Source organism: Polypterus senegalus, chromosome 10 (assembly GCF_016835505.1).
Source record: "Polypterus senegalus isolate Bchr_013 chromosome 10, ASM1683550v1, whole genome shotgun sequence".
Classification (NCBI taxonomy): Eukaryota; Metazoa; Chordata; class Cladistia; order Polypteriformes; family Polypteridae; genus Polypterus; species Polypterus senegalus.
The window spans coordinates 132,850,964-132,865,290 of NC_053163.1; the positions used below are offsets into that span (position 1 = coordinate 132,850,964).

Sequence of the window (14,327 nt, forward strand, 5' to 3'; positions counted from 1 at the left end):
CTCACGCTCCATTCTTCCCTCACTCGTGAACAAGACCCCAAGATACTTGAACTCCTCCACTTGGGGCAGGATCCCTCTCCCAACTCTGAGTGGGCTCTCCACCCTTTTCCAGCGGAGGACCATGGTCTCGGATTTTGAGGTGCTGATCACCATCCCAGCCGCTTCACACACAGCTGCGAACCGATCCAGAGAGAGCTGAAGATCGCAGCCTGATGAAGCAAACTGGACAACATCATCTGCAAAAAGCAGTGACCAATTCTGAGTCCACCAAACCGGACCCCCTCAACGCCCTGGCTGCGCCTAGAAATTCTGTCCAGAGGGACACGGTCGAACGCCTTTTCCAAGTCCACAAAACACATGTAGACATGCTTGGGCAAACTCCCATGCACCCTGCAGGACCCTGTTAAGGGTGTAGAGGTGGTCCACTGTTCTGTGACCAGGACGAAAACCACACTGTTCCTCCTGAATCCGAGGTTCGACTCTCTGACGGACCCTCCTCTCCAGGACCCCCGAATAGACTTTTCCAGGGAGGCTGAGGAGTGTGATCCCTCTGTAATTGGAACACACCCTCCGGTCCCCCTTCTTAAAGAGGGGGACCACCACCCTGGTGTGCCAATCCAGAGATACTGTCCCTGATGTCCATGCGATGTTGCAGAGGCGTGTCAACCAGGACAGTCCTACAACATCCAGAGCCTTGAGGAACTCTGGACATATCTCATCCACCCCCGGGGCCCTGCCACCAAGGGGTTTTTTGACCACTTCGGGGACCTCTGTCCCAGAGATGGGGGAGCCCACCTCCGAGTCCCCTGGCTCTGCTTCCTCATTGGAAGGCATGCTAGTGGGATTGAGGAGGTCTTCGAAGTACTCCACAGATACTGATGAGTTGGTTTTCCACATGGATAGTAAGGATTCAGGGATACTGATGATGCCTCACAGTAAGAAGATCAGGGTTCACATCCTGTCCCCTGCCCACATTGGTTTCCTACTGGTGTTCTGTTTTCTTGTTACTGTCCAAAGTTAGGCAAGTTCAGTGGATGCTATCTTGGTTTCAGTGTGTTTGTATGTGGATGTAGGTTTGTATGTGTCTGTGGGTGGGTGTGTGTATGTGTCTGTTTGCCCTACAATGGACTGGTTCCCTGCCCTGGTGATGTTCCTGTCTTCCTGTCATGTGCCCAATGATTTCTGAGATAGGCTTAGACTGCCCCATGACCCTGCCCTCAATAAGGGGTTAGTAAAATTGAGGGATAGATTGATGGATGGATAGATGGATGGATGCTAATGATTTTGCCTTCCAACATACTGTTTAAGAGTTAGAGATGAATAGTTTGTCTTCCACACAGATATTTAGGATTCAGGCATACTGATGACTTCACCTTTCACAATCATTTCTAAGATTCAGAGATACTGGCAACTCAGTTGTTGACACAAAGATTGTTGATTCAAGGTTACCATTGACTTCTTCATCCACTGACTTTTAGGATCCAGGGTTACTGACAAGTCATTTTCTACATTGATGGTTAGAACTCCAGCATACCAATGATTTCCCCTTCCACAACGATATTTAAGATTCAGGGATACTAACAACTTGGTTGTTCACACTAAGATTGATGATTCAAGGTTACCAATGACTTCATCTTCCACAGATTTTTTGGATTTAAGGATATTGATGACCTTTTCTTCCACACAGATTCTTAGGATTCAGAGATGATGTTTAATTTTAAACATGGACAGTTAGATTTCCAGGATATCAATCATTTCACCGTCCACAATGATATTTAAGATTCAGGAATGCTGACAGCTCGGTCGTTCACACTCCCATTGATGATTCAAGGTTACCAATGACTTCATCTTCCACATGGATACTTAGAATTCAGGGACACCAATGACTTTATTTTCCATGTGGAAAGCTATGTAGCGGGACCACTTAGGGGTTTTATTTGTGTGTATGTATGTCCTGTTGAGTGAATGTTAAATGGGAATAACAACATTGGCCATGCCGATTTCTGATTATAAATTGGGGTCTGTGCCTTTAATCAGGTTGGTACTAATACGGAGGGGCTTGTGGGATTTGTAGTTTGTGGTTTGTACCGATAAAACCGGAAGAGAAGGATGTGGCAGGACTTTTTGATGTTCTGATCAACTTCATCATCAGCAGCTCCTAAACCTTTTGTTAACTGGGCATTCGTAGCGGTGAAGGATGGTGTTTGGCCACCAGATTTAAGGACAGTGGTGGTTCTTTTCCTCCCAATCCAGTTCACTGATGCTCTTTAAAAACGGGCATGCCTCTGAAGACTATTCTTCTGGATTCTGGTGGTAGAACTGTATTCACTATCCAAGTTTATTAAAGTTTATTAAAAAATAGTATTCCGCCACATCTTTTCATCCTTTAACCATTGTTTATATTTCCAGAAACCACTTCCATCACCTATAGGGTGGTCAAGATCTAATTATGAAATTTTCACTACACTATAACTTATTAAGTTTATTAAATAGAAAATCACCCAAAAAATCCCAGACCATCGAGAGGTGTGTGAACTGACGATATGAAGAATCGTCTTTGCGCTGAACTGGAATTGTCCCAACATAAATCAAAGTCATCCAAGGTGATCTGGATCTGCATAATTAGATCTGGACCACCCTGTATAGTACCGATGCAGGAGTCCAGGACTGTAAATATCGTCGTATGAGGGTTTGTTCATGGGATTTGTTTAGTACATTTGTCATTATTTTTCCTTACCGTGTTTGTAAGTAGTTATTATAGTCAATAAGGAATATTTCTATATTTGTTTGTTGGATGTGTTTAATCTATGTAATCAAAATGGATACGTTCCTGAATATGGATGCTCAAGTCAACAGCACAGTAAAATCCTGCTTTTTCCATCTAAGGCGAATCGCCAAACTCAAGCCTATTCTGTCTAACCACCTCCTGGAATCAGTAATCCATGCATTCATTACGTCCCGGCTTGACTACTCTAATTCCTGCCTTTTTGGTATCAGTAAAGCCACTCTTTCTAGACTCCAACTGGCTCAAAATGCGGCTGCAAGGCTTCTAACTGGAAGTAGCAGAATCCAACACATTTCACCGATTTTAAAAACCCTACACTGGCTGCGGTTAGATTCAGAATCGATTTTAAGATTCTCCTCCTAACCTATAAGGCATTAAACGGTCTAGCCCCCGCCTATTTTAGTGTCTTGCTCCATTGGTCACAATCCCCCTCGTGTTCTTAGATCCACAGATCAGCTGCTCCTAACCGTTCCCAAGGCACATTTTAAAGCTCGTGGTGAAAGGTCTTTCTCCGTCTGTGCACCCAGGCTCTGGAACTCCCTGCCCTTAGTGGTTAGGCAAGCCGCTTCAGTCGCCACATTCAAATCTCGCCTAAAAACGCACTTCTTCATATTGGCTTTTAATTCTTAACCTGTTTCATTTTGCACTTGCCTTTTGCTATTTTCTCTATTTTATTTGGTCCCCTGACCTGTTTTTAGTATCTCTGTTTTAATTCTCTCTTAATGTTTGTTTTTAATATTTTGCTTTTAGTCCTGCTTGTTGTAACTGTACAGCGCTTCGGTCAGTTGTAATGCTGTGTTTTTAAGCGCTCAACAAATAAATATGGTATGGTATGGTGTGGTATATGGTCTTTTTCCTGGGGTGTTGTTAATATTCGGGAGTCTGGGTGTAAATACTGTAGGGCTTAAGTGTAGGCCTGATTCTATCCATCCCTCATTTGAAAAGCATAGAGACTTCTTAGCTACATAAATCTGGCAACAACCTCTGCATTGTGTGTTACAGTTAGATCTCCAGGATATCGATCATTTCACCTTCCACACTGATACTTATGAGACTCAGAGTTAGTGAGTTCATCTTCCACACAGATAGTTAGTATTCAGAGATCTTAACGGCTTTAATAGAAAAGTCTTGGGGATACTGATGACTTTGATTCCCAAGATAAAGATGCGGATTCAAGGACAATGATGTCTTTTTCTCTCAAACTGCAGAATCAGATTCAGGGGTGCTGATACCTCTAAGGTGGTCTCAAGGCTCTAACTGTCTGATGCTTTTTGATTGTTTTATTTCCCACAGTGCTGTTGGTGAGTATCTTGTTCTCTGATAAACAGAATTTCATTGTGCTGTTCCGCGTGCGTAACACTACTATAATAAATATTCAGCTAACAGATAACACAGACACCAGGCTACCAATGATGTTGTCTCACGTGACCATGATTAGAATTCCAAGATGAGGAGCTTAGCTTTCAAGCTGACATATTATTTTATCTCACATGATGATGAATTTGTCCACATCTATTTTCAATTTGATCTCATTAGACTAAAGTTTGAATTCAGAGATGTCTTTACACTGCATGTTCATAATTAAGATTTGGGACACTGATGGCAGCTTTGTTTACTCTCCGTTGGAGATAACGTTGTAGCTGCCTTGCACACTAACAGCCTGGGCTCGTAGATATGGATGCCTCTGCCTTGCATACTGATAATTATAACTCAGGGAAACAGATGAGTTCATTTCACAACTTGAAAAATTAGGATTTGTAGCCATTGATATCTAGGTCTTGTTCCTAAGGGGGATTCAAGTATACTGGTGACTGGGCTTTGTGTGAAGATGTCTTGGATGCAGGGATACTCATCTGTTTGTCTTGTCGGTTGATATTTTAGACCAGGGGTGTCAAACTCCAGTGTGGGGTGTCCAAACTGGGATGGACTCTTTCCCTTACCAGTCCGGTTGGTCAGTTTAATGACTGATCAGGTGGGAGGTGTGACATTTCCCCTCCTGGTCAGTAGGTAGCCATGGAGGGGTACTGTGGCAGCTGATGCACTGGGATTGGCATCCCAGCAGCAATAAATGGGAATCTCTTACCCAGACAGTAGGCCAGCAGATTGGGCAGGCGGTCTGCAAGGAGAAGCATTCTGAGCAGGATAGTTAGAAGTTTCTTTCCTGGTTGGGTAGCCAGAAATGCTGGACATTGAGAGACTGCCTCCCATGCACAGGTGTACTGGGCAGCAGAATCTCTTGTGGCAAGCCCTGTATGGATGCCCAAAGGGCAGTTTGGGAGCTGTAGTTCCATAGGGCTTCTCTGTTGGGTTCCATGGGTGTTGCCAGGGTGAGCTAGTGTGAGATGAATACCCTGTTCCAGAGTGGTGCTGCCTGGCCCAGAAGTGCACCTTGGAGACAATGGTTAGGGCACTGGAAGCACTCCTGGGTCGGGAGAGGAGGAGGACAACACTTGCCTGGGAGAAATGGAGGAGAAAGAGAAGGATTGTGCAGAATCCCATTTAAGGTACACTTGATTTGAACCTGGGACTGTCTGTGTCCTAGTTGTGTCTGCTGTGTGGAGCTCAGTGATGCTCTCTATAGGCATAATGTATAAAGAGAATGTCATGTTTGCAACTCAAGTTTGAGTCCGAAGGCTTGGACACAAGACGATGGCGTCACACAAATTTTCCCACTGCTTTTTGCATCCCAAAGCGACTTATTGGCAGATGACGTCTGACACGGTTGTCATCCTGGTGATAAAGATACAGACTCTGTAGGAGTGTATGCCTCAGTTATGAAGTCAGAGGGTCGTTAAACATGTGCTTCAGTGCCACTCAGGGAGATACTTCAGGGTTCCTCCACGGGTCAGCAGCATGGAACTTTCAAGAGCAATGTGCAGGATTTACAACTGTAATTCCAGACTTAGTCATCCGCACTGCATAATGAAGTATGAATGTGAGGCGCAGAAGCTTCAGTTTGGGATGCTGTGAAAAGCTGGGCTGCGCTATAATCTTCCCTCTGGTGCTTTCTTCTCGACTCTTGCACAGGCGTGTCGCTTTTATGTGTTACTTAATATTGCTCTCTCTTTCCTTCCTTCTCTCTCTCTCTCTGCTTCAACCTCTTAGTCGTTTATCTTTTTCTTCCTTTCTGTCTTCCTTGCAGCTGTATATTAACTGGTTGTTACTTCTCCCATAGATATCCAATCAGATCACCCAGGCCTGGTTGCTATGGAGACAGAGAGGCCCTACCTGGCGTGAGAAATTATGGGCCAAGGGACCCCAAGGAGCTCTATGATGTGTACTGTTATGCCAGACAGCAGAGTGGTGCGTATTAAAGGCAAAAAAAAAAAGTCTTTGTGGTTCAAGAGCCTCTAATTGAAAGAGCAGTGCCCGAAGCTGCATGGGCAGCAAGTGAATTAAGGATGATGGACATCACCATGGAAATGCTTCATTCAAGCTCCTTTCATTAGGTCTGCAACCTGCTAATAGCTTTGCAGGGTTGCACAGTTCAGTTATTTGCTCCAAAAGCAGACTAACCCCATTGCAATGCATGTACAATCTTTAAAAATGGACTCTTCACTGCCAACCATACAATCTCTGAAGTTTTTCTTAAAAGCCATGTTTGATCGAGATTTTCAGCATAGTGATGAGCAGCACATTGGAGGAGAAACCTCTAAGTGCAATTTCGTTGCGTCAGTCTACTACCAGGTAACTGTCCAGAGTGCTGAACTTCTCAGGTAAATTACATTATTGACAGAGAACGGTGACTTTTTTAGTAACAGTAGGCACTAATCAACATGTAATACATCACCAGTCTCCAGCCTGTGACTAGTGAGTACAACTACCTTAACCCCAAACTTCTTTCTTCCTTACCTTTCACACAAAAGGTGCTGCATTTACATGCACTTTAATAACCCAGTTATTCACCGAACCCCATTTTTTAACAATGTTATGTATACCTTTATACTGATTTATAGAAAATTGGCTATTGTTCTCTGAAAAACCCAGCTAACAAACGTAGATATCTCTGTGACTACACCAGATACATAGCCATGTAAACCCTTAACCAGGTTACTGTTGCGGATTTCGTGCTCTGTTCACCTGTGCAATTGTTAGTTTCACACACACTTGCAGCAGCTATAAGTGTCCACAGGATAAAGTTCCAGAAGCAAATACTCAGATGTATGCTTAATTTGTATCTCCTGTTTCAAATAATGAGTCTCAATATTTCAGATATCACTAAACTTAAGTTGCTGAGCTAAATGTACAGGGCTGAACTCAGCAGCATAACCTTGGGAGTAATGCTGGGGGGACGATGTTAAAAGTAAAGTGTGTTAAAACAACAACATTTATCTCTATAGCACGTTTTCAGAAAGAAAAAAGAAAAATATAAAAATAAGATTAGGCAATACTAAGTAACAAAGAATAGAGTAAGATCCAATGGCCTGGAGAACAGAAAAAAACAAATAGAAAACAACAACAACAAATAATGGACAGGCTCTATTGTAGGATTAAAGTTGGACAGTTTAACATCTGTGGCAGAGCGACGGGCACTAAGCAAACTCCTGTCAATCATGAAGAAACCACTGCATCCACTGAACAGTGTCATCTCCAGGCAGAGGAGCAGCTTCAGTGACAGACTGCTGTCACCGTCCTGCTCCACTGACAGACTGAGGAGATCGTTCCTCCCCCACACTATGCGACTCTTCAATTCCACCCGGGAGTAAATGCGAACATTAATTTTATTTTAATTTTTTCATTTTATTACTATTTAATTTAATATTGTTTCTTTGTATCAGTATACTGCTGCTGGATTATGTGAATTTCCCCTTGGGATTAATAAAGTATCTATCTATCTATCTATCTATCTATCTATCTATCTATCTATCTATCTATCTATCTATCTATCTATCTATCATATAGTACCTTTCACATCTATCTATCTATCTATCTATCTATCTATCTATCTATCTATCTATCTATCATATAGTGCCTTTCACATCTATCTATCTATCTATCTGTCTATCTATCTATCTATCTATCTATCTATCTATCTATCTATCTATCTATCTAATGTATTTCTTGTGTAGTCCACAGTCACACAAGAAGTGCTGCAATGGGCTTTAACAGGCCCTGTTTATGACTACCCCCAAGCCTTGACTCCCTAAGAAGACAAGAAAAATAAACTCCCCAAAAAAATTATTATGGGGGAAAAAAATGGAAGATATTTTAGAAAAGTCAATTTAGAGAGAGACCCCCTTCCAGGTAGACTGAATGTGCTATGGGTGTCAAAAAATGGGGTAAATTAGACATATATAAATGAAAGAACTCTGTGAGGGTGTGTGTGTGGCTGTGTGTGTGTGGCTGTGTGTGTGTGTGGAGCGGTCCACTCTGCTCACACTCAACCACAGCCACTAGATGGTGCATGCATGCACATTACAGTTTTTCAGCACTTGCAAGCACCTCACTTCTCACTACGAAAGACCTGTGTGCAGCAAACACCGCCATACAACAATGACATTGTGCTAATGACATAGATGAAGATACACAACGTCGAAACAAAGCAAACGCCGCGGCTCAACAACGTGCAAGTGAAACACTTCAGCAACAAACAGCAAGGCCTGAAGTTTCCACTAAAAACATTGCCTATCCGGAGGTATTTTCTCAAGACAAAGATTAATAGGACTCATATGCTAGCGGCACGGCTAAGATATGGTATCACCAGTGTCTTCTTACGAAAACCAGTGAGGCAGCAAACATAGGTGTGTCCACGTCCTTTGCACTGGGTAATTCTTAAGAATTATCTGATGCCTCTTCAAGTTCACGAATATATAAAACTGCTAGGGAGTCTTCAGGTTGTTTTTTGTCCCGAAGACCACACGCAGCTAGCACAGTATAATACACAAAACAGAGCGCAAGTCATCCTCTTCACAGAGCTACACGGCCAGTCTGTCATGGCCACCTCACAAACACAACACTGAAACAACTGTGAAGGCAAAATTCATGAACAGGTAACACAAAGACATGCACTGTTTGTAACTGATTACATCGTATAATCATTGATTGATTGAGTCTTTATCTGTCACATGCACGGCTATACAAGTACAACATTCAGTGAAATGGGCCCTGAATCGGCCATGAGACTGAGCAATAAAATGTACAAATAGATTCAATTAAATTATTAAGAAATTAAAATTTAAAAAGGGTGGAACTAAGGTGGTACAGTATATAAAAAAGAAAAAATATATATTTTCCAAATAGGCTACATTTTGCAGGGCCAGGCAGGATTCTCAACTGAGAACGCACGTCTGGGGACAACTTGTTTAAAAGTCTGCAGTGAATAATGGAGAAATCCCCTGCTGAAACGGCTTCCCCGATTTCTTTCAATGATTGGAGTTGACATGTCCCCCTTCTACTCATGTATTAGATAAGTATGTAAAATAGCTATGGAAAGACTTGGAGAAAGTAAGAGAAACTGAACAAAAGACTTGGCACTGAGAGAAGAAGGTAAGGTTTCTGTTATCAGCTCAGGTGCTCCGTAGAACAAGGTATCTGCAGCTTAATGATTTGTGTGTGTATTGGAAAGAGAGACAGACAGACCGACACCAAGACCACCGCAGCTACTTGGCCCCATGCGTTTGTCCATGATGAAATCTTTCTGTCATTTTGACTACTGCATCACTACGTGCTTACTTAAATTGCAAATGGAGATTCAACAGGTAATTATGGTCTACGGATACACAACGTGCTAAAATACTGCAGCCATATTCAGGCATTGAACATTTGCATTTCCAATTAGGCAGTTATGTTAACTTCCTTTAGTTGTTTGTGGAGACATGCTGGCAGAAGGTGGATGCTGCGCAGCCTCATCTGTCGGTTCGCTGGAGTGGCGTCACTGTCGTCAGGCAGCTTATTTACTCATTTGGCTATTCATTATCAGCTCTCTCAACAGCAGTCCTTTTCACCTCCCCCTTTTGACGGAGTGTGATACATCATTTACTTTAAATGCATATCCTGCAATTCATATTTTCACGAACATAGCTTTCAATAGTTTTAACCTTACATCGACTCCGACACTGTCCTCAAAACTGCGAGCAACAGAGAGCACACTCAGCACCTGTGACGATAAATTCACGTTCACTTTTATCACTTGCCCTCTGATGTCTGCAAATGCCAACATATAATCTGATGTCACAGAAAGGGTTTTCCTTTGCAACAGGTTATGTTTACTTTCATCACATGAAATGTTCTCTCCACACGTGATACACGTAAATATGTTTATTTGGAGTCTCTTTTTGAGACTTTTCAACTGTAGACAGTTCATCGTAATCAGAAGCTTACTGTCTGCCAGATCAAAATCACCGCCCCCTACTTTAGGTACCGCCTTCATGAGGCGTTGGATTGGTTTAGAAAATGTGTCAATCACTGGGTTGTCTAGTTGATCCCACCCACTTTTAAGCAAAATTCACTCCTGGTTGTCTCCAGATGTATATATCTGGCTCCGTGAGAGTAGCCTGAGGGTGACCCATCTCCTTATGCTGGAATAAGCAGGTTCAAAACTTTAGTGAGAGAATGGATGAAAAAATGGGCCCCGCAATGGACTGACACACCCAACTCGGCCGGTTGAACAGGATTCAACTCAATGCATTGAAGTAAAGAGGTTTACTCAGTGAATCTTCTTCTTCTTTCGGCTGCTCCCGTTAGGGATTGCCACAGCGGATCATCTAAAAAATTGTTGTCCGCATATGAATTTGGCAAAATTTTACACCAGGTGCCCTTCCTGACATAACCCTCCCCATTTATCCGGGCTTGGAACTGGCACAAAGAAACACACTGGTTTGTGTATTCCCTGTGGCTGGGTTAGGTTTACTCAGTGAATAAATGAATGAATGAATGAATTAATTAATATGCCCCGTCCAAAACTACTTCTTGCCTCACATCCAGCACTGCTAGAACAGAATTAACTCAGTGCATTGCATTAAGAATGTTTTATAAAATGAACGAATGAATTAATTAATTTATTAATTAATTAATTTTTGTCCTATTAATAGCTGCGTATTGCTTCACAACCAACACTGTTAGATTAGAATTAACTTGGTGCATTGCATTAAGACGGTTTATAAAATGAAAAATGAATGAATTTGTCCCATTTTTCTACTGCTTATTGCCTCACAGCCAACACTGCTAGAATAGAATCAACTCAGTACATTGCATTAAGAATGTTTAAAAAATTAAATATTTAAGCAATTAATTAATGTATTTATTTGTCCCCTTAATAACTGCTTATTGCTCCACAAGCAGCACTGCTAGAATAAAATTGACAGTTTATAAAATGAATGAATGAATGGATGGATGGATGGATGAATACACTTTATAATGGACCAGTGCTTTGTGCCTCATACAGCACAAGTAGGTTTCACCAAACTGTTTTGGAATAAGCAAATTGCGAATATGACTGAGTGAATGTGAAAACTACTCTAAAGTGATGGAAAGTTTTTGCTGTGTATCTGATAAAATAAAGGGAGCCAGTACCGTATAAGTCAAATGGTGCCACCGCTGGGTTAAATAAGAGTTCCTCCTCAAGCCAGGCTGATAGTCAGGCAGCCATGCAGAGAAGGACAGGCAGATTTGTGTCCCAGATTCAGGAGGGGTCTCCTCAGAAGGCAGTAACGAGATCCTTCGTTCTCGGCACCGTAGGCTCCACATGTTCACTGGGACACGTGGCCGAGTCTCTTCTAATTGTATTAGTTTAGTCTGGCTCAACGATGATCAAATTAGCTCATCATGGCCTTGTATCATTCTGTGAGTCAGTACTGACTTTTAGCTGCATCGCTGCTAAACAAATTACACCGTTTTGTCTGCTCATCACTCTTGGTTTTGAAATTAGTTTTAGTATTGACACTGATTTCTAGGCAGTGCCGCGCATTTGCTTCACTAAGAGCTGTGCCACATCAGTAACCTCACACAATCCAAATGCACCTACATATTTCACTCCAGTGGTCTCGGGTAGCCCAGAGCAGAGTTTCTCGAGCCAGGGTCCCCATGACTGTAGGCTTTGCTCTTAGTCTGTTTGTTAGCTGTTCAATGCACTCCTTGCAGCACTTTCCTTCTTCTCTTAATGTGGAGAGTCAGCTATCCATCATAGTGCGTGATGTAAGTGAGAAGAACCCGTGTAGCTGGGTAATCTCCAGCAGAGGGCATCTTGTTCAGCTCCTGGTAGTCAGGTAATGCCAAGTCTCTTTTGTATTTTAGGTGACGTCTTTCACACTACCACGCCCCAGAAGTTGAGTCTTGCCACAGCATCCACACATTGCCACTCCTTGGGTGCCCACCTGGCCACCGTTGGGCAGCTCTACCTAGCATGGCAGAATGGGTTTGACCGCTGTGATCCAGGCTGGCTGGCCGATGGCAGTGTGAGGTACCCCATCACACAGCCACGGAGAAACTGTGGTGGGGACACTCCTGGAGTGCGAACAGTCTACCAGCATGCAAACCGGACAGGCTTCCCAGACACTACGTTGTTGTTTGATGCCTACTGCTACAGAGGTAAGAATATGCCACCGTGGCTTCAGGCTGCTTTCAAGACTTTCATATTCCTTCTGTGTTATTTTTTTATTCTCGTGTTATTTTCAGGCGCTCCTCGTCGAGCAGTGGCTTCGGCAGCAGGTCTGCAACTGTCAAAAAATTCTGGCAACTCAAGTTCTGCCAATTTGGACCAAAAGTGGACTGGATCCACTGAGGATCAGACATGGCAAGCGTTTTCTTTAGAACAAGAAGTCCAGACGGGTTCCTCTTTGCAGAATGACTTGGGTGCTTCTTCTGCACAAAGGAGTGCAATTCTAGAGGAGCAGATGAACGCCATTGGGTCGAATGACTCTTCAGAGATATCTGCCGAGCACGTTACCTTTCATCTGCGGCCAGGGCTGGTCAAACTAGATGAGGATGAGCAGCTCAGTCTGGCATCTCAGAGTTCCCTGCAATCAGAAAAGCTGCCAGAAGGTCAACAGGAATTTCCAGTAGGCGGGCAGGGTATCCTCCCCTTGGAAAGGCAACCAGAGCCTCAAGCAGATGAATCTGTCAATCTGCTGTCCACTCTGGTCAGTGAAGCAGAGCAGAAAGATCACTGGGATGAAGGCCACCGACAGCAAAGGGGCTTTATGGGTGATCTCTCAGGGCATCCCACAAAGGATCAGGGGTCACTGGAATTTGGGCAAAAAGTAGAAACCGTAAATCAACTGCCATCTAGTGCTGAGATAACCAATACCCATGCCCCTCTCAATATGGGGGCCTTGCCTGCCACTTCAACAAAGTATGAGGCAGCCGTGCCAACCTCCATAGCATCAGGTGCTGCAAAAAGACACTCCACCTCAAGTGCTGAAACTGAAGACCCCACCCATGAACCAGATATTAGGAGTGAACAACAGCCCCTGGAATCCAACTACTTGATGGAGATTCTAGAAGGTTCCAACAATCAAGCTCACGCAGACAACGAGGCAGATGGGTTCGAGAGAAGGGCTAGAAAGGGCACACCTGAGCACCCACCAGGTCCTCCATCAAGCCTGGCCACTCCCAAGTTTAAAGACCGATGGTCACCACTAGAGGGCACTTCAGGTAGGAGCGAGCGGCACATGACCAGTAAGGGTGAATTCAATTTTTATTACTTTTATGATTTAGCACCTTTTGGATAGCGGACCAGGAACCGCTCTGTGAAGGCTTTGGCTCTGTGGCAGGTCCCTAAAACCTTGGGTGGCTGCCCCCAGCAGAGGTCACCATTATGAAGAGCATCTCGAGGGGGGCGACACCCCAGGCAGTGGGGGAACCTGTCACTGAGGTGATAAATTGTGCTTGGTTGTAAATCAATAAAGGCCAGGCCTCCATCTCTCTGGAGGTTTGTTAATAAAAATTTCCTCACTGACCCAAATCCGGCTTGACGCATTCGTGTTCAGCTGAGGGAAAACAGTTTGCTTTCACCCTCATGCATAATGTACGGCCATATCTGTTTCATCCCAAGACAATCTTTAAGCCTGGCTGAGAGAAGTTTGTTGCTCCAAAAATCTGTCAGCATGGGGACAGAGACAAGGGTGCCATGGATAGATACAGGGTTTGACCCCAAAGGAAGACAGCCCACCACAGGCACCTGTTAAATATTTATACTGGCAGAAAGAAAACAGATTTTATAATCAATTATTTATGTGCCCATCAGAGAAATGCCGGCTAATGCTAACAAAGTTGCCATGTTACTCTCTGGCATACTATAGCCATTCTGAGAGCCACGGTATAGCTCCCCTGGCATCCATTAAGCCATAATACTGTACAAAGTCTATCCAGTGGCCAAACAAATCTACCACATTGTCTGGTAGCATCTGACTGGCACTCACAAATCCACCCTGATTTCTAATGCCAAGCTGCCAAATGGCACTGCCACTCACAGAATCATCCTACCATATAGAGTTCCCCCAGGTAAACTCAAGAACTGTTCATGCTGTCCAATGTCACTTTACTGCCATCCTGGTTTTCTAATCCCCCCTGTTGGCACTGCCTTCCCCAGGAACTCGGGAACCTT

General features: G+C 43.6%; 1 protein-coding gene across 1 annotated transcript in view; it reads left to right on the forward strand.

Annotated features, from left to right (window-relative positions):
• ncanb (neurocan b) overlaps positions 1 to 14,327 on the forward strand; it is a 135,175-nt gene that overhangs the window by 94,425 nt on the left and 26,423 nt on the right. The window contains exons 5-7 of the mRNA XM_039767704.1: positions 5,961 to 6,088; positions 12,017 to 12,310; positions 12,398 to 13,375. Of these exons, the coding sequence (XP_039623638.1) occupies positions 5,961 to 6,088; positions 12,017 to 12,310; positions 12,398 to 13,375 (1,400 nt within the window). The remainder of the gene's footprint in view (positions 1 to 5,960; positions 6,089 to 12,016; positions 12,311 to 12,397; positions 13,376 to 14,327) is intronic.